Raw genomic sequence first — 26338 nt, forward strand, 5'->3', positions numbered from 1 at the left:
GTTCTAAATAGACACTTTTCCCGGTAACACCTTGCATCATTTTCATGATTCCTTTATGTAGATTAGTTAATCACATATTTGATATTATAAACATCAACTCATGCAAGGAATCCACATCATAAAAGTAACATGTTAGGATATTCCGACACATAGGAAATAGTTAAGTATAACTTGGTCTAGTGTAGAGTTAGGTAAAGTGTGTTTCTTTACTATGTACTTTTGTAACTTACAATCTAACGATCATGATATGTTCTAGACATGAAGTGATCTGACGGCTTATTCTCTCCTCGGTATTACAAACACTTGATCCGTGGCTTAACACCTGATTGGTCCATGATTTCTATTTAAAGAGCATGGAGGGTCATTTGTAGGGTAACCATTCATGAGAGAAGCTTATGTAAATTTTCATTCTTTTATTAATAAATTTCCTGAAGTGGCCGTGTTGGCTTAGGCCGTGGACTGTTTCCCTCTTTGAGGGTTTTAACCACGTCAAGAATACTAGTGTATTGATCTGTGATCTGTTTGTGAATGGTGTCCTTTAGTGTTCTATATGAGGAACTTACCCTATAAATTCCTACATGGTATCAGAGCTATTTGAGGGTCGCATCCATTGGTGATCCAAATCTGAAGCCATTACAACTGCATCCAACTGTTTTTTCCTAGATCTATTGTTTCTGACTACTTTCAGGCTAAAAGTACTGCTCTATTGTGTTAGGAGCATTTGTTCTAGTGAGGAACCCCTTTCGTTTCATGTGAAAAGGTTTCCGGTAGCCCTAGCTACGTCATTTTAAAGATCTGGAGGTATACAATCTTTATTTGCAGTTCTAGTTATTCATATCTCTATTTATTTCGATTTATTTAGCTCTCTGTTTTTTATTACTGGATCTATACCTTCTATTTCTGCGTATGATCTTTGCCCCGTGACTCTGTGCGATCTGGGAAAATCAGAGACAGAAAGGAAGATTTTTTTCATGCGTATGCTCTTTTCCGCCACGCCTTAGTGTGATATTGGAAAATCAGAAACATTGAGGAAAATATTTAGTTTCCGGCTAAAGCTAACTTCAAGCCGTAAGGTTTGTTTTTTTTGTATATCCATGTTGGGTTTTGTGGTTTTTTCTTTGTAGGCAAAAAAATGAACTTTTTCAAGTAAGCATGCACCCCAAAGCTTCGATGACTAAAAAACAAAAAAAAATACCCCTTCCTCTTTTCCAAAAATTACTAACCTTTTAAACTAGCTCACTTGGTCCAAAGTTACTTTATGAGAATAGAGGTCTTGAGTTTAAGTCTTTCTTTTTGTTGAGTTACTTTTTCAAAAAGCACATGTAACTTATGTTTTAAAGTTATTTTATGTAAAAGTGTTCTCACCCATTATAAAAAGTGAGTCACTTATAATTCTAAAGTCTCTTTATCTTTTATTTAAGTTAAAATCTAGTAGGTAGCTCATAAAGTACCATTGTAAAAGTGACTTTCACTTATTTAGAAAAGTGAGTCACATATATATATATATATATATATATATATATATATATATATATATATATATATATTAAGTGAGCTAATTAGATTAAGTTTGGAAATGGGGGAGATTTCTTTTAAATATAACATTATCATTCATTTCCACACATTCACGCACCTCGTCAGCATCTTCAACAACTTTTCTTCAAAAAGCTATAACTTTTTCATCCAGAAGTCGTTTTTAGAGCCTTTTTTTTAATTAGCCTATTTTTTCAAGATATTTCCATTAGAACACTTAATTTCAACATCTACAACTTTAGTTTCTATTAAAATGGAAATTCCATTCCAAGTTATTCTTGGTAGCACCAACTACTTCCGATGGTGGTCCTACATTGTGGATTTACTTAGAAGTAAAGGTTTTTACAGAATAGTTTCAGGCCAATAAACCAAACCTCAAGATGAAGATAAAGCAGCCAAATGGGAAAATAGGCAAGATCAATCATGTGGGTTGATAGGGATATCTATTTCTCCAGACCTTAGATTCCATATCGCAGAACTTGATACTCCTAATGAAGCAATGAAACAGCTCACTAAAGTTTTTGGAATTAAAAGTGAAATTAAAGCCCATCAACTAAAAAATGAATTGCTTACATTGGACCTCAATAATTTTTCTTCCATTGAATATTTTTTGTCCAAGTTCAAGACCCTTAGACTTCTCTTGGATGGTGTTAAGGTTAAGAAAGAATATGGTAGCCTTATCTATTCCATTCTTACTAAGTTGGGACCAGCCTACTCTGTGTTTGTTTCCACCTTCCATTCTACTAGAGAAGCCTTTATTTCTCAAGGACAAGACTACAAGTCCCCCTCTTTTGATGCCTTTTGTGATTCTTTAATAAGAAAACAAGAAAAGCTCTTATATCTTGGTCTTCTTAATCTTGGAAACTCTTCTAAGAAATCCTTAGCCACCCAGCGGAAACCAAATTCAAAGAATCCTAAGAAGAAGTTTCCTAAAAAAGAATGGTCCTAAACCAAATAAGGGTCCTACGCAATTTCAGTCTCAAAATAAAAAATCATTTCAACAAAATGATAAGGCAAATAAAAACAAAGGGAAGAAGACTGATAGACATTTCCACTTTTGTAATCGAGATAGCCACTTAGAATCCAAATGCTTTAAGAAGATGGAAGCCTTGGAAGCAACAATGAAGAAGAATAACATCCATTTGGAGCACTCTTCAACTTCAACTTCATCTTTAGGAATAACACTTTCTGCATGTGGTTGTCAAGCATCTCGGTCTGGTTATGCACTAAATGTATCTTCTTCTTCTCATTCTCATGAGTGGCTCATTGATTCTGGAGCTTCTTATCACATGGAAAAAAACAAAGCCATGTTTTCTTCTTTAAATGATTGTAACACCAAAAATATATATGTTGGTGATGATAGATCTCTTAGTGTTGTAGGGACTGGAACTATTCATCTAGACAATGGTAAATTTAATGATTTATTATGTGTTCCAACCTTATCCCGCAACCTTCTATCTGTATATCAGATAACTCATTCAGGTGAAGGAAAAATCATTGAATTTTCACCTCACGATGTTGTAATTAAGGACCTAAGATATCCTAGACAGATTTTAGCTACTGGAATTATTGATGATTCTATAAGGTTGTATAAGTTTAACAACTTTGGGTCATCAAATCTTCCCTTGGTATTTGTTGCTCATAATGATGAAGTGAGCAAACTTTGGCATGAGCAATTTGGTGACTTAAACTATCGCTCCCTTCAGAACCTATGTAAAGAAAATATGGTGACAGGTCTTCCAATGGTATCTTGTAGAGATGGTGTTTGTTTCGGATGTGTACTCAGAAAACATCATCGGGATAGTTTTGAAAAATGTGCTTCTTGGCACGCCTCAGCCCCTTTACAGCTTGTGCATAGTGATTTATGTGGTCCACTTCCAGTTGTTTCATTCTCTAGATACAAGTATTTATTAACTTTCATTGATGATTTCTCCATATGCACTTGGGTATACTTCTTAAAACTCAAGAGTGAAGTATTTGACATTTTCTTGGCCTTTAAGACCTTTGTTGAAAAACAATCTGGACATCAAATTCTTAAGCTAAGATCTGATAATGGCAGAGAATATGTTAACAACAAATTCATCAACTTTTGCACTGAGAATGGAATTCAAATGCAACATACTATTCCATATACTCCATAACAAAATGGTGTAGCTGAAAGAATCACACCTTAAAGGAAATGGCTAATTGTATGCTTCAATATAAAGGAATTAGTCTTAATTTTTGGGCAGAAGCAATTAACTGTGTAAATTACGTAGTAAATCACTCCTACTAAGGTTTTAAATAATATCACTCTAGAAGAAGCATGAAGCTCAATTAAACCAATTGTAAGTCACTTTCGTGTTTTTGGAAGTGAAGCATGGGTCTATATTCCAGATGAGAAACATAAAGCTTTAGAACCTAAGATTGAAAAATGTATTTTGTTGGATATTATGAAGACGTCAAAGGATATAGACTTATTTCACTTAAGTCCAAAAATGTTATGATTAGAAGAGATGTAAAGTTTGCTGAAAATATATCAGCTTACAAGCCTAGTTCAGCGGATGTGCCACCTCTCTCTATCCCTTCTACTTTTGAAAATATTTCTTCTTCAGATGATGACAGCGAGGATGACAATCCTCCCCCACCTTCTCAGGATCCTCCTTCAGCTCCTCAGCTTCAAAAATGGGTCCATGCTAGTCAGGATGCAGCAGGTACTCTTGTCGGTGATCCTACAGATTAGCGATGTACACGTTCTTAGTTCGATAGAGCCTCTTCTTTACTGGCTCAAGCTTTAGCGAATTATGATCCTGACACCTTTGCAGAAGCTTCAGGCCACCCATATTGGGACACAGCTATGAATGAAGAATATCATTCATTATTGGCAAATGATACATGAGATCTTGTTCCTCTTCCAAAGGGACGAAAACTTGTTAGATACAAATGGGTTTACAAAACCAAGTATGGACCAGATGGAAAAGTTGATAAACATAAAGCTCGTCTTGTTGCTAAGGGTTTTTCACAAGTTGAAGTATTGAATATACTGAGACCTTCTCCCCTACCAAAATGAACTCTATCCACCTTGTTCTTTCCCTTGCTGCCTCTTTCAAATGGGAAGTCCATCAGATGGATGTTAAATCTGCCTTCTTGCATGGGTACTTGCATGGAGAAATATACATGGAACAACCTACTGGCTCTATACAAATAGACTCAAGCCTTGTATGTCAGCTTAAGAAATCCCTTTATGGTCTCAAGCAAGCCCCTAGGGCTTGGTATGCCGAAATGGATATCTTTCTTTTAGAAACTAGCTTTTCTAGGTGTTATTCTGACAATACTGTCTACACCAAGAAAGTGGGCAAGTCTCTTATCATTCTTGTTCTTTATGTTTATGATATTATCCGACCATGTGAAGTCTGGCCTTAAAAATAATTTTGAAATGAAAGACTTAGGAAACTTGCATTATTTTCTTGGTCTTCAAGTCTTGCAATCCAAGGAGGGTATTTCCCTTTTCCAGTCCAAGTATGACCATGATCTTCTATGCCATTTTCACATGGAAGACTGTAAGCCAACCCCTTCTCCCTTTTAGCTTGGAGCCAAACTGTCAGTCACTTGTACGTCCCCTGAAGTTGATGGTACCTTATACCATCAACTTGTAGGAAAACTTTTGTATCTGACCCATACTTGTCCTGACATTTCCTTTGTTGTTGGCCTTATTGCTCAATTTATGCAAAACCCACATGAAAGTAATTGGAAAGAAGCTAAAAGAATACTTCATTATGTTCGAGGTACAATTCAGTTTGGGATTCATTACAGTGGAGAAGCATCTCCTCTATTGGTTGGTTTCAGTGATTCCGATTGGGCTCATGACCCTAATGATTGGAAGTCTACTGCAGGTTATATGTTCACTCTTGGTTCACGACCTATTACATGGGCTTGCAAGAAACAAAGTGCCATTTCTCTTTCTTCAGCAGAAGCAGAGTTTCATAGTGTCGTAGAAGCTAGTAAGAAAGCCCTGTGGCTTCATCAGATCCTGTCAGAGTTCGGCTTTCAGTAGCAACATCCGACTACACTTTGGTGTGATAATAAAAGTACAATTCAACTATGCAAAGATCTAGTTCAACATCAACGCAACAAACACATTGAACTACACATGCACTTCATCAAAAAGCTTATTCATGACCATGTTCTTGAAGTGCAATATTGTTCAACAGAGGATTAAGTTGCAGACATCTTTACAAAGGCTCTCACAGAGGCAAAGTTTACTAAACTTCGATTTATGGTTGGATTTCACGAAGTTGTCACTAACGGGGGATAGACTCTAATGCCTCCTTCCTTCTCCTATTGTGTCATCGTTGTACATCCTTCAATCCTATCCCAAGTTGTTCTTAAGGGGGGATGTTAGGATATTCCAACACATAGGAAATAGTTAAGTATAACTTGGTCTAGTGTAGAGTTAGGTAAAGTGTGATTCTTTACTATGTACTTTTGTAACTTACAATCTGACAATCACGATATGTTCTAGACATGAAGTGATCTGGCGGGTCATTCTCTCCTCGGTATTACCGACACTTGATCCATGGCTTAAGACCTGATTTGTCCATGATCTCTATTTAAAGAGCATGGAGGGTCATTTGTAGGGTAACCATTCATGAGAGAAGCTTATGTAAATTTTCATTCTGTTATTAATAAATTTCTTGAAGTGGTCGCGTTGGCTCAGGTCATGGACTGTTTCCCTCTTTGAGGGTTTTAACCACGTCAAGAATTATGGTGTATTGATCTGTGATCTATTTGTGAGCGGTGTCCTTTGGTGTTCTATCTGAGGAACTGTTGTGGTCACCAACAACCCCCCTTTTTTCACTTGACATTAGCAATAACGTCAAGTGAAGAGGGGACCCTGAATGAAAATCCCAAAAAATATATTTTTTCTAAAGTTTTTGTATTTCTCTCCCTAAGGCTCAAATCGCATCGCAAGGAAAAGCCAAAGCATAACTCGAGCGCGGAAAACAAATGCTGCAAAATTGCTATGCAAAGTTCATCGCATCGCATACTTCACACGCGCCCCTTAAAAGAAAAACCTTCGAGCAATGCGATCGCCGATATGTGATATCGCAAATCGCAAGCATTACGCTATACGACGTAACCGTTAAACGAGAACTTGCGATATTTGCGATTTGCGATCTGCGATGGCAGCGATCTGCGATCTGCGACCTGCGATCTGAAAAGACTTACCACACGATAGACCCATGCATTAAGCGCGCGCCTTGAAAGAATTTAATGACCGCATGCTTAAGTATCTAGGAATGATTGCGTTACATTTATCGAAGAGTCAAGTGATAATGGATGTCAGAATTATGCATTCATTAGAGATTAATGCTTTCACGTCAAGTCTTTTCATTTCACTTCTCCTTTGCGTAGGCTGCAAGACACGCAACTGATATAAGTTTATATGCAGGAAACATCTGAAGGAAAGAGGAAAGCGCCAATCAGCAAAGAGAGAATGCTTTCGCAAAATGGATGCCGCATGCAGCAGAACCGCGGATTCCAGGCTATCAGCCAACCGGCACTGATGAAATTAGACTATCCAGGACTCAGAGTCAAAGGCACACAAAAGCAGCATATTCAGAAAAGATCCTGAAGCTAAGACTTAGTGAAGCAGAGAAAGAAGCGCATGAGAAGGAGAACGCTTCAGGGAAACCTGGAACAAAGAACGGAAGAAATTCTCGAAACAGGGAGTTGCCCATATAGCACGACTCTTAACCCACTCAATCCACCGCACGACCGAAAACCGAAGACGGCAACAGCAAAATCAGTTCAAGAAGAAACTGGGACACGCTAAGTATACACGCGGCGAATACACCCAGCTAGAGAAAGGTTTTCGAAAATATCTTCTGGTCTGCCAGAAGGAAGTGCCAGCTCTTGCTATTTCCACTTTTATCCCCCGAGCGAAACAAGAAGGCGGCTAGCCGACTCTTCCCAGGAAAGCATTACACTGTTGACAGCACTAAAGAGAATATACAGAAACGGTCAGAAATTAGATTTTAAGTTTAGAAATAAAGTTGCTTTTAGTAAAAGGGCGGTCATTTGAGGCCGATTCCCTAATTTCATGTAATTAATATTGATTAGTTAGTAGTATTTAACCCTTCTCATGGTTTTTGGAGAAGGGTCCGGAAATCTGTCAAAAAACTTATCCTCAGAACATGCACTTCTGCACCCTCAGAGGAGGTTTTTGATGATTGGATGGATCGAGATTTATTTATGTTTGCATTTTAATATCTGTTACTGATGTTGCACTTCTGTACTCTTAGCAGATGTTAGAACAAGTAGAAATAAATCATTGTTACTTGAAGTTTATTAGTGAACTTAGTCATAAATGGTACTTTTATCTCTTGGCTAGATTCTGCTAGTATTCCTAAAGTGATATGTGGCTGAGTTCTTTGTATGTTATTGCATGAATGTCTGTATTACCATTTGGCACTTCTGTACGGTGGGGTCATTTATTTATGTTTAACATATAGAAAACTGATTATGCGATATGCTGTTCACAACTACTCTGCCTAACTTCTTATGCAGAATGGTTCATCTTTATTGATTTATATTCTGATATCAGTTGAATGATCTTTATTATCGGGTGCTGTTAGAAATCTTTCTAGATCGCATAACAAAATAAAAACACCCCGGGTTAGCGTAGATTAGATGCATTTTTCTTCATTAGATTACATTAGCATAGAGTTAATTTAGCAGTTAGAATTAAGACTAGATTAGAAGAATCTTTCCTCCCTTCCTTAGATTAATACCATCATACTCTACGCACGCACACACACACCCATCACATTGGGAAACTGGTCCCATTACCCCCAGTCGGACCCGCTACTCCAAACGGGCAAGGAGCCGCCAACCAGGTTCCGGACCTGGTGGGTATCCCCCTTGTTGTTGACCCGACCTCGGGGCCCTCAACATTTCTGGCGCTAGAAGGAGGGCCACAGCTATGAATGGCACATAATTCAAAACCCAAATACCATTCTAAGAGCAAATCACCCTCACCAACTTCCCCGACTTCCCCAGTATGACTAAACTCGGAACTGGAAGTCGCTCGGACATCCACCGCTGCTATACATCACGATACATCAGAACAACTTATCGTCGATCCCCCTGAAGTTCAAACCTTGATCCGTAAACTCCAGGGATTCTCTATTTTTAATCAGAAATCTGATAAATCTAAAAGCAGCTTGACTTCGCAATACAACCCTGCTCATCCCCTGACCCGATTGAAGAGTGAAAAGTTTGGCATTCAGCCAACTGAAATCCCTCTCCCCACTAGGAAAAGAGCAAGGAAAACATTTCAAGAGTCTGACAGAGAGACTCTTTCATCCACCTCATCCATTTCAATTCCCTCTCCGCGAAGTCGACCACCAACATCTCCACCTCAAATCACTCATCCATCTTCCGCAACTCTTCCTCCACAATCGTCAAAGATCATAACATCTCTATCTTCTCAACCTCAAAGATCATCTTCTACACTTTTACTAACCAGCAACTCAGCGATGGCACAATCTCCATGGAACAACCCTGGGGCGGTTCTAATGCCTCCACCCCTGAGTCCAATACCTGCCCATCCCGAGAAGTGGTTACCAAAGTTCAATCCAGAAACTGGAATGCTAGCTAAAGAACATATCAATAATTTCATGCTTTCTGTCAATCTCAACGGAGTTACCAATGAAGACGCCGTGGTCCGACTCTTCCCCTATACGATGCAAGGGATGGCCGGGTCATGGTACTTCTCGTTACCCTCCGGATCTATCACCAGCTGGGATATTTTTCAAAATCAATTTCTCACTAAATTCGACGATGATAGATCGACAGCGACACTGATCAATGATCTGTCCAATCTTAAAGCTGAGGCTTGGGAACCCATTAAAGATTTTAACTTACGGTTCAACAAGATCCTCAATAAAATCCCCGCTGCTTCCCAACCCAGCGAGGAAGTAAGATGCGAATGGTACATCACCGCCTTACCTTCAAACTTGGCCATCTTCATAGATAGGGCAAGCAAGACAACCTTAGTCGAAAATTTGGCTGAGGCATTAGCAGTCGAAAGACGCGTAGTAGCCCTAGAAAAGAGATCTACAATCGAGGAGCGTAAATCTAAGAAAATCTCTTTCAAAGAAGAAACCAAGAAGAAGGAAACGAAAGATCCTTTCGACATGGAAGGATTACAAAAGGTATTAAAGGCCATGTCAAATGAGATGATTGATATCAGGAAACAAGTAGCAGAATCGTTCCCAAGAAAGCCTTTTAGGAGTTTTAAGAGAAATCCTCCCATGGAGACGAAGCCACCTAGCGTGGTCTCTAACGTGGAATCTGAGGAAGAAGAAGAAGAGAACGCCGCTGAAACGCATACCGACGATGAAGAAGTGGTGGAACTACAAGGAATGTGGGATTTCATCCTCCCACAAGAGGAAGATCAAGAAGCACTTCCCGTTAGTACAAGAAGCAGAAATCAACTTGATCCTCCCCAGACTACCCCAAAACAGAAGGGCGCAAGCCCTCCAGCAAGAGAAAAGGTCGCAACAAAGAAGACAACCCCTAAAGCGACCTCATTTAGCCCAGTCCAATCAGAGCAATCGCCTCCATCAAAGACACTAATAGTGTCGGATGAAATGGAGTATAACATCATCGATGACATGAAGAAGACTAGGGCTAATATCACCCTGTACGAGCTGAGCAAATTGAAACACCAACAGAAGATCATGATGAAAGAGTTACACGCCGTACCTACTGCGCCTCTACCTACAGCTATAGCTTCTCATAATGTAGGAAGACCCCCAATCAACGCGATCAATAAAATCGATCCAAATGACATCGCCTTGATTGGAGGGAGGTCTAGATCTCACACTCCCCCTTTCCTGCTCACTTACGAGATCTTTAACAGAAACGTGCATAACTGCTTGGTTGATTCTGGTGCTTCAACCAATATTCTACCCAAGTCAATATGTGCCAAACTTAATGTTCAGCCGCAAAAATCCGCAGTACGCATAGTTCAACTTGATCGATCACAAGTCGAAGTGATAGGCGAACTAAATCAAGTGAATATAAGACTATCGTCCAACCCCAAGGTGTGCCAGGTCATCGATATTCTAGTTGCTGACATCCCTGAATTTTATGGTCTAATTCTTAGCAGGGATTGGTCCGAGAAGCTCCACGGATATTTTTCGACTGACTGGTCGCACATGTGGTTACCCTTCAACGGGAAGCCAAATCAAATAAAGGTTGAACGAGAACTGCACCAAAAGTACATAGTGACAGACCTGGAGGGAGAGAACGAAGCCATAGCATACAACAGCAACATCATAGGCAACTATTCGGTAGACTCTTTCCTTGGAAATTTCAATGCTCACATATCACCATATTTAGAAAATTCAGTCGTGTCCCAAGTAGAAAACTTTTCCCAGACTGATGATTCAAAATGTGTTAGTTTCTTAGATAACCCTGTAAATACTTCTTTATTTTGGAAATTATATTTTGATGGCTCTACGTCCAACGAGGGAGCGGGAGCAGGATGCGTCTTGATTAGCCCAGACGGAAATAAGACCATGCTCACATGCAGACTGGAGTTCGATTGCACGAGCAACACAGCGGAATACGAAGCCTTGGTGCAAGGCCTATACAAAGCAATCGGCTCCAACGTCAAATATCTTCAAGTCTTTGGAGATTCCGAGATCGTCGTCAAATAGGTACGTAACACCATACATTGCCTGTCTAGTCATTTAAAGCACTACCAATCTTTAGTGCAAGATCTCACTGCGCATTTTACAGCATTTAATATTTCATCAATCCCAAGACTTCACAATGCAAGCGCAGACCTGCTAGCAAACGTAGCCTCCAGACTCATTCCCTCCGAAGACTTTAGTCCAGATAGGTTTTCGATAGAATTAATTTTTAAACCATCTATTCCTGACAACATCACCAACTGGAGAGTATTCAACGACGACCTAGACATCGTAAGTTTCCTTACCTCCGAAGGATCCTACTCAAACTAGATAATCGACAAGGACTGTCATGACCACCAAATACAACAAAGTAGCACTGATAACGCTATACCCAAATCAGTGGTCAAATTAGAAGATTTGTATGACTTAAAAAGTCGGTTCAAAAGGTCAGCTAATGCCAAACTTTACAGTTCAACTCTGAACTACGAATCAGTGAACTTAGGAACCAACGAGAAACCCCAAAACGTCAATCTAGGCCAAGGCCTATCTCCTGAAGAAAAATCAGCATACATCCGTCTTCTACGACAGTACAAGAACGTCTTTGCCTGGAACTACGATGAGCTGAAAACTTATAACACTTCTATCATTCAGCACACTATCCCTATGATCGATAACGAGAAACCCGTCCAACAAAAGCTCAGAAAAATCCACCCCAACCTGGAAAATCAGATAAAAACTGAGCTGAATAAGTTGTTGAGAGCCAAAATAATTTTCCCGGTTAGACATTCCAAATGGGTATCCAATATGGTACCTGTTAGGAAGAAAAACGGAGATATTAGAATCTGCATTGACTTCCGGAATCTCAACAAAGCCTGTCAGAAGGACAATTTTCCCCTCCCACCTATGGAGCAAATATTACAGTCTGTAGCAGGCTCAGAATTGATGTCTTTCCTGGATGGATTTTCAGGATATAATCAAGTGCTGGTACACCCAGACGATCAGCTAAAAACCACCTTCCGAACTAAATGGGGTACCTACGCGTATCGAAAGATGCCGTTCGGTCTGATCAACGCCGGCGCTACTTTTCAAAGAGCTATGGATATTACGTTCAAAGGGTTAATCAATAGATCAGTAGTGATTTACCTGGATGATATAACTGTGTACTCCAAAAAACGAAGTGACCATCTCAAAGATTTGAAGCAAATCTTTCAAAGATGTTTAAGGTATGGAATCTCGCTTAACCCGAAGAAATCTTTCTTCGCGTTGAGTGAAGGAAAGTTGCTAGGATTCATAGTGTCCAAATCGGGCATTCACATCAAATCTGCCAGAATCAAAGAAATTTCCGAGATATCCATGCCCCATAACAAAAAGACCATGCAATCTTTTCTAGGACAGATCAATTTTGTGAAAAGATTTGTCCCAGATTTTTCACGTATTATTTCTCCTTTACAAAAAATGATAAAAAAGAATTCAAACTTTAAATGGGGTCTAGACGAGCACGAAGCGTTTAACTTAATCAAACAAGCCATCATCGACGCTCCATCCCTAGCAACCCCAAATTTTTCAGAACCATTTGTCTTATACACGTTTGCCTCAGAGCATTCTTATGCTGCGATCTTGACCCAGGCAAACAAAGAAAAGGCAGAAGCCCCAATCGCATTCTTTAGCTCAAACTTACAAGGTGCTGAGCTAAAATATTCGGACGTAGAAAAACAGGCATATGCCGTCTTTAAAGCAGTCAAATATTTCAGACCATTCTTGCTAAAGGCCCATATCAAGGCCATAGTACCATTCCCGGCGGTAAGAAACCTCCTGATTCAGAAAGACGTGGACGAAAAGAGAGCGAATTGGATCACCGCCTTGCAAGAATACGACCTGGAAATCAAGCCGGCACACATCGTAAGAGGCCAAGGCTTCTGCAAGATGTTAGCTGGAGCATCGCAAATCCCCGAAGAGTCACCTGAAGAGGTACACGCGTATGAGGTAAGCCTAAACGACGCAGAATCATTTTATGCCGACATCATTTATTTCCTAAAGAACGGATATGCCCCATTTCACCTGGGTCACATAAAAAAGAGAGCCCTGAGGTTAAAAGCTAAACAATACCAACTCGTAAATGATGTCTTATTTAAAAGAAACTATGATTCTGTGCTTCTTAGATGTCTTGAGAAAACTGAAGCCGAAAAGGTTTTGCAGGAACTCCACGATGGACCAGCAGGTGGACACTATGCTGGAGAAGCCACCGCACACAAGATCTTACGTGCGGGATACTACTGGCCCACACTGTTCAAAGACTCGTACAATCACGTGAGAAAATGCCAAGTCTGCCAAACTGCTGCAGGACAACAAAAGAAGTCATCCATGCCACTGCAGCCGGTTAACATCGAACAGCCATTCAGCCAATGGGGCCTGGACATAATAGGTGAGATCATTCCTCACTCCTCTAAACAGCATAGGTATATTCTCACCGCAACCGACTATTTTACTAAATGGGTAGAGGCAGTTCCGCTCAAGACAGCTAATTTTGAAAACATTGTTGAATTCATAGATCAGTTTATCATTACTAGGTTTGGATTGCCGACGGCCTTAATATTTGATAATGCTTCATATTTTTCTGGAAATACCATGACTGAGTTCGCGCTCAAAAGAGGGTTCAAACTGAAGTATTCTGCCAACTACTATCCGCAAGGCAATGGGTTGGCTGAATCAACAAACAAGAACCTAATCAGGATTATCAAAAAGACAGTTGACCAAAACCAAAAGAATTGGCACAAATCGCTGGTAAACGCCTTATGGGTAGACAGAATTACCAAGAAAGCCTCTATCGGGACTTCTCCCTTTAATTTGGTTTACGGGAGAGAAGCAGTTCTTCCTACCCACTTACTCATTCCCTCTTTGTCCTTAGTACAACACATTGATGAAGTATCTACTTCTCCCTTACAACTAAGGCAAATGGAGATAATCAAGTTAGAGGAACGACGAGAACAGGCCAAGCAAACCCATGCTCACCACCAAGCGTTGATAAAATCCTCTTTTGACTCAAACATAAAGACCAGAAAAAACTTCCAGATGGGTGATCTAGTTTTGAAGTGGGATAAGGCTCACGAAGAAAAGGGCAAACACACGAAATTCCAGAAGCTTTGGCTTGGTCCTTTTCAAATCGTAGAAGTCATAGGCCCGTCGACTTTCGTGTTGCAGGACTTGACAGGCAGAAGAGATTCTCTGCCTGTAAACGGACAAATCCTCAAGATGTATTTCCCATAGAAGGTCGTCCTTCTGTTTTTGTAGGATAGTTTTAAATTTTCATGTTAGTTTTCATTTTTCATAGATAAGGCTGGTTGTAAATGATCATAAATAGTATTCATGAAGAAACATACCATTTCTGTATCAGATTTTGATTTCACTTGTATAAATAGCAAAACTTTTCGAAAAATCTGACTTTTATTATTGACAAATAGAGTCAACTTTAACCTGAATATGATGTTAGTTTCAAACTTCACCAAGAAACCTGGGATGAGAGTAACTTTTGGAAAAAATTGTTTTATGCCAATGCTATGAAAGGTATCATCTATAGCAAAATAGGTATTCTCTGCAAAACTGCTGTTCTTAAAACTCTATTATTGTCGTCCAGAGCTTTCTTAAGGAAAAACAATGACTTCCTCCCTGCTAAGGAAAATCGCAGCATCCAGAGAGACAATCCAAGGAAACACTATATCTCAAAGAATAAGAGGTCTCATCATGAGCCGGCTTATCATGATCACAGATATTATAACTTGCTGACTTTGCCACTACTGTCTACCAAAACAGGGCAACGACTCAAGATTGAGCAATCGAAAGACAAGGGGTCTCATCACGAGCCAGCTTGTTCAGCAAAAAGTGTAAATCAAGTGAATGACTGTGTCATAATTTGGCCACCAAACCAAGACATTGTTCTTTAGAGAATAAAAAATAAAAAAAAAAAAAAAAAAAAAAAAAAAAAGTGTCAAAAGGATTTTTCTTTGGAATGTTGTAAATGACCTCAAGCAGGAAAAAGGATCATTGCTGGATAACATGGTAACCCTGTCGAGGCTATGGACGCCTGCGGGCAGCAGAGGCTCTACCTGCGACAAATGAGCATACTTTACAAAGCCAGTACGCAGAGAAGACCTTATTTTGTCTTTGAGGAGACTGAGTAATGACTAGGTATGAATACAAAAAAATAACCCAGGGGAAACAAACAATCAGAATCAAATAAGAAGTTGTGACGAAGCATTATTGACAGGATAAAAGGTAATACTCTATCTGTCCATAACAAAATTTAGGCATAAGAAAACTTTTCTGTTTTGGAAGTGAAAATGCAATAGAACAAGCAGAGATAACTGGTTCTTCACAGTGAATCGCCATTGTTGTGGTCACCAACAACCCCCCTTTTTTCACTTGACATTAGCAATAACGTCAAGTGAAGAGGGGACCCTGAACGAAAATCCCAAAAAATATATTTTTTCTAAAGTTTTTGTATTTCTCTCCCTAAGGCTCAAATCGCATCGCAAGGAAAAGCCAAAGTATAACTCGAGCACGGAAAACAAATGCTGCGAAATTGCGATGCGAAGTTCATCGCATCGCATAATTCACACGCGCCCCTTAAAAGAAAAACCTTCGAGCAATGTGATCGCCGATATGCGATATCGCAAATCGCAAGCATTACGCTATACGACGTAACCGTTAAACGAGAACTTGCGATATTTGCGATTTGCGATCTGCGATGGCAGCGATCTGCGATCTGCGACCTGCGATCTGAAAAGACTTACCACACGATAGACCCATGCATTAAGCGCGCGCCTTGAAAGAATTTAATGACCGCATGCTTAAGTATCTAGGAATGATTGCGTTACATTTATCGAAGAGTCAAGTGATGATGGATGTCAGAATTATGCATTCATTAGAGATTAATGCTTTCACGTCAAGTCTTTTCATTTCACTTCTCCTTTGCGTAGGCTGCAAGACACGCAACTGATATAAGTTTATATGCAGGAAACATCTGAAGGAAAGAGGAAAGCGCCAATCAGCAAAGAGAGAATGCTTTCGCAAAATGGATGCCGCATGCAGCAGAACCGTGGATTCCAGGCTATCAGCCAACCGGCACTGATGAAATTAGACTATCCGGGACTCAGAGTCAAAGGCGCACAAAAGCAGCATATTCAGAAAAGATCCTGAAGCTAAGACTTAGTGAAGCAGAGAAAGAAGCGCATGAGAAGGAGAACGCTTCAGGGAAACCTGGAACAAAGAACAGAAGAAATTCTTGAAACAGGGAGTTGCCCATACAGCACGACTCTTAACCCACTCAATCCACCGCACGACCGAAAACCGAAGACGGCAACAGCAAAATCAGTTCAAGAAGAAACTGGGACACGCTAAGTATACACGCGGCGAATACACCCAGCTAGAGAAAGGTTTTCGAAAATATCTTCTGGTCTGCCGGAAGGAAGTGCCAGCTCCTGCTATTTCCACTTTTATCTCCCGAGCGAAACAAGAAGGCGGCTAGCCGACTCTTCCCAGGAAAGCATTACACTGTTGACAACACTAAAGAGAATATACAGAAACGGTCAGAAATTAGATTTTAAGTTTAAAAATAAAGTTGCTTTTAGTAAAAGGGCGGTCATTTGAGGCCGATTCCCTAATTTCATGTAATTAATATTGATTAGTTAGTAGTATTTAACCCTTCTCATGGTTTTTGGAGAAGGGTCCGGAAATCTGTCAAAAAACTTATCCTCAGAACATGCACTTCTGCACCCTCAGAGGAGGTTTTTGATGAATGGATGGATCGAGATTTATTTATGTTTGCATTTTAATATCTGTTACTGATGTTGCACTTCTGTACTCTTAGCAGATGTTAGAACAAGTAGAAATAAATCATTGTTACTTGAAGTTTATTAGTGAACTTAGTCATAAATGGTACTTTTATCTCTTGGCTAGATTCTGCTAGTATTCCTAAAGTGATATGTGGCTGAGTTCTTTGTATGTTATTGTATGAATGTCTGTATTACCATTTGGCACTTCTGTACGGTGGGGTCATTTATTTATGTTTAACATATAGAAAACTGATTATGCGATATGCTGTTCACAACTACTCTGCCTAACTTCTTATGCAGAATGGTTCATCTTTATTGATTTATATTCTGATATCAGTTGAATGATCTTTATTATCGGCTGCTGTTAGAAATCTTTCTAGATCGCATAACAAAAGAAAAACACCCCGGGTTAGCGTAGATTAGATGCATTTTTCTTCATTAGATTACATTAGCATAGAGTTAATTTAGCAGTTAGAATTAAGACTAGATTAGAAGAATCTTTCCTCCCTTCCTTAGATTAATACCATCATACTCTACGCACACACACACACCCATCACATTGGGAAACTGGTCCCATTACCCCCAGTCGGACCCGCTACTCCAAACGGGCAAGGAGCCGCCAACCAGGTTCCGGACCGGGTGGGTATCCCCCTTGTTGTTGACCCGACCTCGGGGCCCTCAACAGGAACTTGCCTTGTAAATTCCTACATAGCACAACAAGAAACTACACCATTAGGCACTGATATACCCTGGAAACCCCATAGCGTGAAAACCAACAAAGATTTAATTTTATTATTAAACGCTCGTGATGGTATTCACCCCTCACTCAATGGCTTGTAAGAGACTTCTTGTCACCTTCAAGAAATTTTAGTCATAAATATTCATTGTTTAAACAAGTATTCACTTTCACAATCATTTTAGTTTCATGCATAATATATTGCCATGCATAAAAGTATATGAAAATATAAATTAATATGTAAATGTCAATAATAGTGAGGGTAACAATCCAAACATTTCCAATTTCTAACAATGTAATGCCAATAGACCAACACATGAAGTAACTACCATAAGTGAGTTGACTACCCAATGCCCCCCACATGGAGGTGTGTACAACTTTCCTAGGGTATACACTCGGTTGAAACAAGACCTCTAAATCAGAAAGATAATCAAGCTCCACACCCAAACATTATTAATCTATTTTAATCACATATATTCTAGATTTGATCAAATTAATATATATTATTTTAATTATTACTTCTTTAATCACATTATTTTAATTATGATTATAGTAATGTTTAATATTAATCATTATAATGATTAATTATTATAATCATTACAATAATTAATTATTATATTCATTATTATGATTAATATTATAGTCATTAGATTTATTATTATTATAATGATCTATTATTATTCATCTATCTTATTATTATCTCTCCGTGAAGCAATAGATATTGCATTAGGTTTTTAGTCAAACTATATTAATTTAACTCTGACAAAAAAAATCAATACAAACTTTCTATAGTTTAGCTTTGAAAATTAAAATTTAATGTTTTTTTTTAATATTTTATTTTATTTATGTTCAATTTGATTGACTATCAAATTGAACATGTTATTGCTCAATACTTCAAAAACTATGTAATGCATTAAAAATATTATATTGAGTTTTCAGTTTGATATATTTTTGGTACTTGGCCTAAATGCATTGACGACTAAATGTATCAATTGATACCAAGTTTTATTTATCCGTGCACCTTAAATACTTGAATTTTTAAGCGTACAAATTTATCACAAGTGGAACTTGGCTCTGTGCACGTTTATACATATTGACTAGTCACGTGAATAGATAGTATGGAATATACACCTTCCAGTAGTTTGAACATATAGCTTTTCAAAACAATTTGGACATACTGTTTTTTTTAAATGGTAGCTACATGTGGTTTGAATTTTTTTTGAAATATTTTCTTTTATTATTATCCAAACATAATAAGCTGCCTTGCCTTTTTTAGTCGAGCTAAGAAGTAATATTTATTTTTTTAATATTTCTCAAAAAGCAAATTAGTTTTTCTATTTATTTTAAATTTGTAATATATCTATCTAATTAAATGATGAAATATTTATTTCTTCATTATTCTATTCTAGTTTAACTATATTAAATCTAAAGAAAAGTTTGAATAGCTTTAAGAATTGTGCAATCAATATTATGACATTTTTCATAAATATATGTAAATATAAAGTGCAAATTTCAATAGGATGTCAAGGGTTGAACATTTTACAACTATATTTACAAAGTGTAGTAACCAGTTCTTTTAATATATATCATAGTGATTAGATAGTTTTACTATTTTTTACTAAGCAACAGAGAGAAGCTACTACGTAGCACTTGTTCTAACTATAATATAGTTTTATTTTTAATTATTATTTGTACATTAATTACATTATATTGTAATTTTCATTACATTAATATACATTATTTTAATTATTATTACATTAATCACAATAGTTGACTATCATTATAAGAGTTAATTATTATAATCATTAATTATTATATTCATTATAATGATTATAATTATTATTATTATTACAATGATTTATTTTTTTTGTAAGTCAATATCCTATTAATGTTGGAAAAAGAAGTACATAGAGTCTATCACAAAACATGTGGTCTCACCCCGACCAGGTTTATCGACCAAATGACTAGATGACAAAAATAAAAAAAAATAGATAAGGACAACGTCCATAAACGGTTGGGCGAGAGGCACCAAAACAAAACTAAAACGTAAAAAACACTAGAAATCATACTAGTCGTCTGACGTAATGGATGCAGGGTTTCCCGGGGCCGTTAATCCAGGAGGCGGAGGAGGGCAGAAGTCACACTGAATGTGTCCTCCATAGTGTGCCATTTATGTCTCCAACTTTTCTACTTTCTCCGTGAGTTGGTTTTTCCCTCTCTAGAACACATCCAGTCTTTCCCAAAGTTGACTTTGAAAGTAATGCAACCGATCAAGAGAGGGCATTTGCACCGCATGCTCCTAGCACTCGTTTTGCAACATCCACCCTATCCCTCAAACTGTCAATGAGAGTGCGACAGTTCTCTAGGCAACAGTGCTAGAGACCCTGCCCCTCTTGAGCCTCGGGTGCTGCTGGCCCATGCTTCGCCCTACTGCCACAGGTGTCGCCGCCCCTACGAGTTTGACCACAGTTGTGCGACCCTTCACCTATACTCAGCCCCTGCTTACCACCTTCGCGACTTCCTCTCACACCTATGTTTCCTTTCCACGCACACCCAACCATTTTTCCACCCCGACAAGGCGTCGCTGTGACCAGGGCCTATCTATCACCCCTTCAGAAGCAAGGTCAGTAGGGGAGGAAGAGTCGCCCCTTCACTCCAGCAGTTTTATAGCTTCCCAAGGCAGAGGCACGCCTTGAACAAACACCAAACACGAGACTTTCCCCCTAAAAGAACACTCCCTGCAGACAGAAGACTCCAGTAGCACTACCCAAAATAACACAAATTCACCAAGATGGCTCCTTCTACCCATGAAGGACCAACCCCACTAAATAATCCTGACACCTCCACCTTCCATAATACCACCAATGATGGGGCACCACACAGGGATAGGGGAGATGTTTCTGTCTCGAGACGAGCACAAAATCAGCCACCACCTACCAAATTCTATAGCCAGAAACTATAAGCGAACCCACCAGGCCCCGTCACACTAGAAATCACTATTAAAGTTGGGGCACTTTGGCTTCCCCCTCCGACCGCAGGGTTTTCTTACCAATGAGCTCCACCACCCTGTAAGAACAAGGTAGAACAAATTACCTCCAAACCACAAGGAGTTTTTCTTCTGCGCCCAGTCTTTCCTTTCGCACCAAAAACCAAGATTCCCAGCCGCAACTTCCAAACGAGCCCACTGCCCTTGTATATTTCCATAGTGAGCAACCACACTTCGTTTCCAATGAGCGTCGACCTTCAATGCTTCCTCCTTCCTGAGAACCACCACAAATCCCAACACCATATCTGAATATAAAGACGAATGCCTGGTGCATTCATCACATGTTTCCTTAACACTCTGCCACCCTCACACACATATGCTGAATAATTGGTCACATGAATGGCTGACATTAAGACAATACCTCTCCCAGTGCATGTAAAGATGTGAAGGGATTAGGAGGCTCATCCCTCGCATCGTATCTACTTGTTTTCACACATGGGAGGCAACCTCTATGTGCTGCCCTAATCTCACCCCATCAGAAAATTACAATGATCTATTATTATTAGAATAATATTCTTTCATTTTTAATTATTATTAGTACATTACTTACATCACATTGTTTTAATTAGTATTTTCTAATTTTAGCTACATGTAATATTATTTTAATTATTATTAATTACATTAACTATTTTAATCATCTAGTTTATTTTTAGATTTTTTTATTGTTTAATTAATTTCTTTTCGATACAATAAGAAAACTAACATAATGGTTCTTATAGATAGTGAAAATTCACACAATTTTATACATATAATGATAGAAAAGAAATCAAATATATTTGTCTACTCCACCTCTAAATTTGAAATCATAATTCTAGGTTCCATAACTACTTCTTTCACTAGAAAATGCTATAAGGTAAAACTGACTAAGAATAACTACCAATTGGGATTTCCAATATATCCCACGGGGATTAATTAGATGTTTAGGTAACATAATACCATAAGGACTTGTGGTCTTTTCTCGAGTCAAGAGATCATATCATAGAGCTCACTACTAAATCGATAGTGAAGAGGAAGTCTTATAGGAAAAATCATCAAGATATATTGAGCTCGTAGTGTAGGAACTATTAGAGCATGGTATAATAAACCAAAGCAAGAGCTTACAGTCAATGAATGCCAGTCACAGTAATAAGGAATAAGGGTAGCTCTTATAGGCTTTATATCAATTATCATGCATTAAATAATATTACCATAAAAATGAGTTTCATACCCCATTTGTGGATGAATTACTGAAAACTCCATGATTCTCTCGAAACATGATTTGAAATATGGCTATCATATAAGGCACTTCAAAAATTGCTTTCTATACAAATGAGGGCATAAGAATACAAAATGACACTTCAAAAATTGCTTTCTATACAAATGAGGACGTAAGAATACAAAATGCCACTCCAAAAATCGCTTTCTATACAAATGAGGGTATATATGAATTTCAATTTACCCATCTTGGATTATCCAATTCCCTAGCTACAATCCGGGTAGTAATAAATGACCTACTTGGAGTTTATACCTTAACCACATAAAAATAGTGTTGAGACTATTAGACGGAAATAAATTCTATGCAAACCAATCCAAATACTGAAAGTAGCTTGAGGTAATTACTAAGTGGCATATTCCAAATAGTATCAATTTTTTTAAATAAAGATTCTTGGTTTTTATATGGTATTACACAAGATTAAAATAAAAATGATGTAGAGAATGCTATTCCATTAATGATGTTATTGAAAAAGGATAAAGATGGAATGATGTAATATACCTAACATCTCAAATAATATTAAAATAAGAATATCCTATAATTATTTATTAAAATAAGAATATCCTATAATTAATAAATAAAATAGGAATATCTTATAATTAACGAATAGATTACGAAGATATAAGATAGAGAGGTTAATGAATAGATGACCAAGATATAAAACCGAGAAGGTTTTATTTGGCGATTACCTTCCTAATAGAAAAGGTGAAAAAAATTAATCAACTTTAATTTGCATAAATTTGCATGGTTAATATATATTTGTGATGTTTGTTTCTTTTTCCACACACAATTATGTTGTAATTTAGTCACCAAATGAATACTTATATATACCTTAATAGATTTACTTAACAATTTTACAGCACCATTAAAAGCACTTTCATGAAATGATAAGAGGTTGGATCTAGCACCTATGCTCATAAGAAAGCAAGTGTGCCTTTCATTTTGAAGATCATCAACAGTGGCAATTGTACTGTTACTAAAAGTCATACTTGCCATCCGGCTCTGGCTTGCCGAAGCGCGTCTTGTATTTCCATCTGGTCAGGACTGACCTCGTTGGCTTTCTCCAAATATTCGCATGCTGCCGCATACTGCTTCAGCCCGACCAGAGCACGGCCTTTCCTATAGAGCGCTTTGAGATTGCTGGAATCGATCCCAAGGGCCTTGTCAGAATCCTCAAGCGCCAGATCGAATTCCTTCACCTGAAGCCTTGTCTCTGCCCGGTTGGAATAGGCGAGCAGTAGGCAGTTGATGATAGTCCTATTGTCGTTAGATGTAGTCTTCTCGAGCTGAAGCAGAGCGGCGTCGATGCATTTCGTATAATGTTCGGCCGCTGCGTCCCATTGTTTGTCTCTGAAGCAGCCGTTGCCCTTCTGCCTCATCTCCTCCACATCCACATCCAACAGGCTCTCCGCCTGCTCCTCCTCATTTACGAGCATCTCAACGTTGGCAGGATTGTCTACACGGATAGCGAGGATACCGCCTTCACCGCGCTTAAAGTAGGGCTCCTTGATGGCCACGTTGGCTCCCTTGGGGTAAAGCCTCTGGAGGTTCGAGTGCGAATGAGCCGCATTGTATATTGCGACCCTGACGGCAAGGCCATGATCGTCCTCAAGCATAGTCATGATGCAGCTTATCCTTAAGGCCTCAGCGCAGAGAGTACCGTAGAGCACCCGGCCACTGTGGACTCGGCCAACCTGCAACTCAGTTAAAGAAATAGGTGTTAATCTTTCCACCGGTACCGAAGAAGCTCCTCCGCTGCTGCCAATGGTATCTGTGAAGGACAAGCGTAAATGAAACATGTCTTCCAGTACATTCCCAACTTTTTGACGGGCTAACTCATGGAATTGGAGAAGGGCTTGCTTGTCGAACCTCTCTGAGGCGTCTACCTCAGAATTAGGTGAAGGCGAGGCCATTAACTGACGCAGGTTCTCGATCGTTCTGCTCCTCCTCTTCTCGCGGGGAATATTGCTCTGCAGCTAACAAAACCGTTAGGGTTTTTTTCCTTTCTGATTCTCCCCTCTCGCAAAATCATATTAAGACATAGAAAAAACGTAACCATCCACACATAAAACCCGACACACTAATGAAGTTGAAAAGTCGGAATTTGAAAAGGGAAGGCGTTATTATAGTTGTGGGAGACTGGGAGTGCTCCTGATCGCCGGTGCCGAGAAAGGTTCTAGGTTTGCCACATGTATACATGATAAATTTGATTTAAGTTTTTATATTTTACTCTTCTGTGTAATGAAGTTTCCGTGTTTATTTAAGTTTTTATATTTTACTCTCCTGCGTAATGAAGTTTCTAGGTTTATTTGCCAAGCTTTTTGGCAGTATGGTAGATGGCAGTAGGGTAGAAAATAGGATCACTAACTGTGTATAAGTAAAAGAAAAAGAAAATAGGGCAAAAGGACAAGAGGGTTTTCGGCCGAAGCATTCTAATCATGGTGTCACGTTTAGACACATTATTGAAAAAGTTTGGGAGGACAAAGAAAAAGTATTATACTTTGGGGGGACAAAGAAAAAGTATTATATTGCTTTGTGGGACTTCAAAAAGGCATTTGACACCATCCCTAGAGATAAGTTGTGGCATAGAATGGAAGAGCTTGAAATTCCTTTCATTTTAGAGCAATTGTCCATAGACTTTATGAAGAGGTTAAAGTCAAAATTAGAACATCCATTATAGAGCGGCTGTCCATAGCCTTTATGAAGAGGTTAAAGTCAAAATTAAAACCTCACAAAGCTTTAGAAGTGACATTGGAGTCAAGCAAGGTTGCCCTCTATCCCTTACTCTTTTTGGTTTATATAAATCTAGAAGGCGGAATTGGTGTTCGGTGGGGGGAGTTTGTGATAAAAATTCTTTTATATGTTGATGATAGTTTGTGATAAAAATTATTTTATATGTTGATGATCTTGTATTGATTTCTAAATCGGCACATGGATTGCAGATGCTCCTATATGCCCTTGAGCATTTTTGTAGAGTAGTGAGGATACAAGTCAATACTAGTAAGACTAAAATAATTATTTTCTCTAATAAGAGGATGCAGGCGAGTGTACATGGATTGATGCTCCTATATGCCCTTGAGCATTTTTGTAGAGTAGTGGGGATGCAAGTCAATACTAGTAAGACCAAAATAATGATTTTCTCGAATAAGAAGTAAATGAGTACAAATACCTCGGGATTGATTTCAACAACAAACTTAATTGGGAGGATTGCAGAAAGAAGAGAATTTTAGGAAGGTAGAAAGAATTATATGCTGTTCAAAATAGATGTAGAGAGACATAGTTATGGGATTGGAAAACGATAAGTGTTTTTTGGACTCCTAGTTTGTCCAGTGATGCTATATCGGTGTGAATTGTGGGCTAGTAGCACCCCTGGCTCAAAATGGAAACAAATTTAGACTCCTAGTTTGTCCAGTGATGCTATATGGGTGTGAATTGTGGGCTAGTAGCACCCTTGGCTCAAAATGGAAACAAATTGAGAAAATCCTTGATCATGAGCAAGTTTAAATAAAAAGTTGAGTACCTTATGAGATAATGTTGAGTGAAACATGGCAACTCCCATGGAAACAATTGTTATTGTGTGGCTCATAAGATATCTAAAAAGAATTGAGCAAATGGGAGTAGGTAGGTGGCCTAATGTTATCTTCAATGAAGGCGTGAGTGAAAGAAAGAAAACATGGATTGGACAAAACTAAACATGGATGCAAAAATAGAATATCTACATCAATGTTTGTCCCACAAATAGCAAGGAGCTAAAGAATTTTGCTATGGAGAAGTTTCGTAAATAGGTATGGGGAAAAGAGTTGTGTAGAAAGAAGAAGTACTACATTGAGGAATTCAACGATCTCCAACAAAAAGAGTTCATTGGAGCTAACATTTTGTGGAGAGAAAAGGTTCTTATTGCTCATTAAGAACCAACTCGCATCAACTTCTATGTGAAACAAGACGGTGGAAAAGGCCTAAAGAAGCTCGGGAGAACGGATGTGTACATTTTGCACGTAAAGAAGCTCGGGAGAATGGATGTGTACATTTTGCACGTCTGGGGCAGTGGAATCAGAAAAGCATTTCATTTTGGAATGTGATGCATTCAGAGACATCAGAGAAAGTTAAGGGAATATGTTAGCATCGGTTTCATGGCATTGTATTTTCAGTGAGGGGATTGTTGGACCAACTCATCATCAATTTCAATAAGAAAATGGTTGAATTGAAAAAGGTGAAAAACATGGAACCGATACTCTATTTTTAGTCTCGTGAATGTTA

General features: G+C 38.5%; 1 protein-coding gene across 1 annotated transcript; it reads right to left on the bottom strand.

Annotated features, from left to right (window-relative positions):
- Nucleotides 1–23064: 23064 nt before the first annotated feature.
- Nucleotides 23065–23994, bottom strand: LOC149195998 (methyltransferase FGSG_00040-like). The gene has a single exon (XM_089408094.1). The coding sequence runs from the start codon at nt 23992–23994 to the stop codon at nt 23065–23067; it is 930 nt and encodes a 309-aa protein (XP_089264220.1).
- Nucleotides 23995–26338: the final 2344 nt, after the last annotated feature.

This window comes from Pinus tabuliformis, chromosome 2_2 (genome assembly GCF_031772625.1).
Source record: "Pinus tabuliformis cultivar Carrire ecotype Pingquan chromosome 2_2, CPIR1, whole genome shotgun sequence".
NCBI lineage: Eukaryota > Viridiplantae > Streptophyta > Pinopsida > Pinales > Pinaceae > Pinus > Pinus tabuliformis.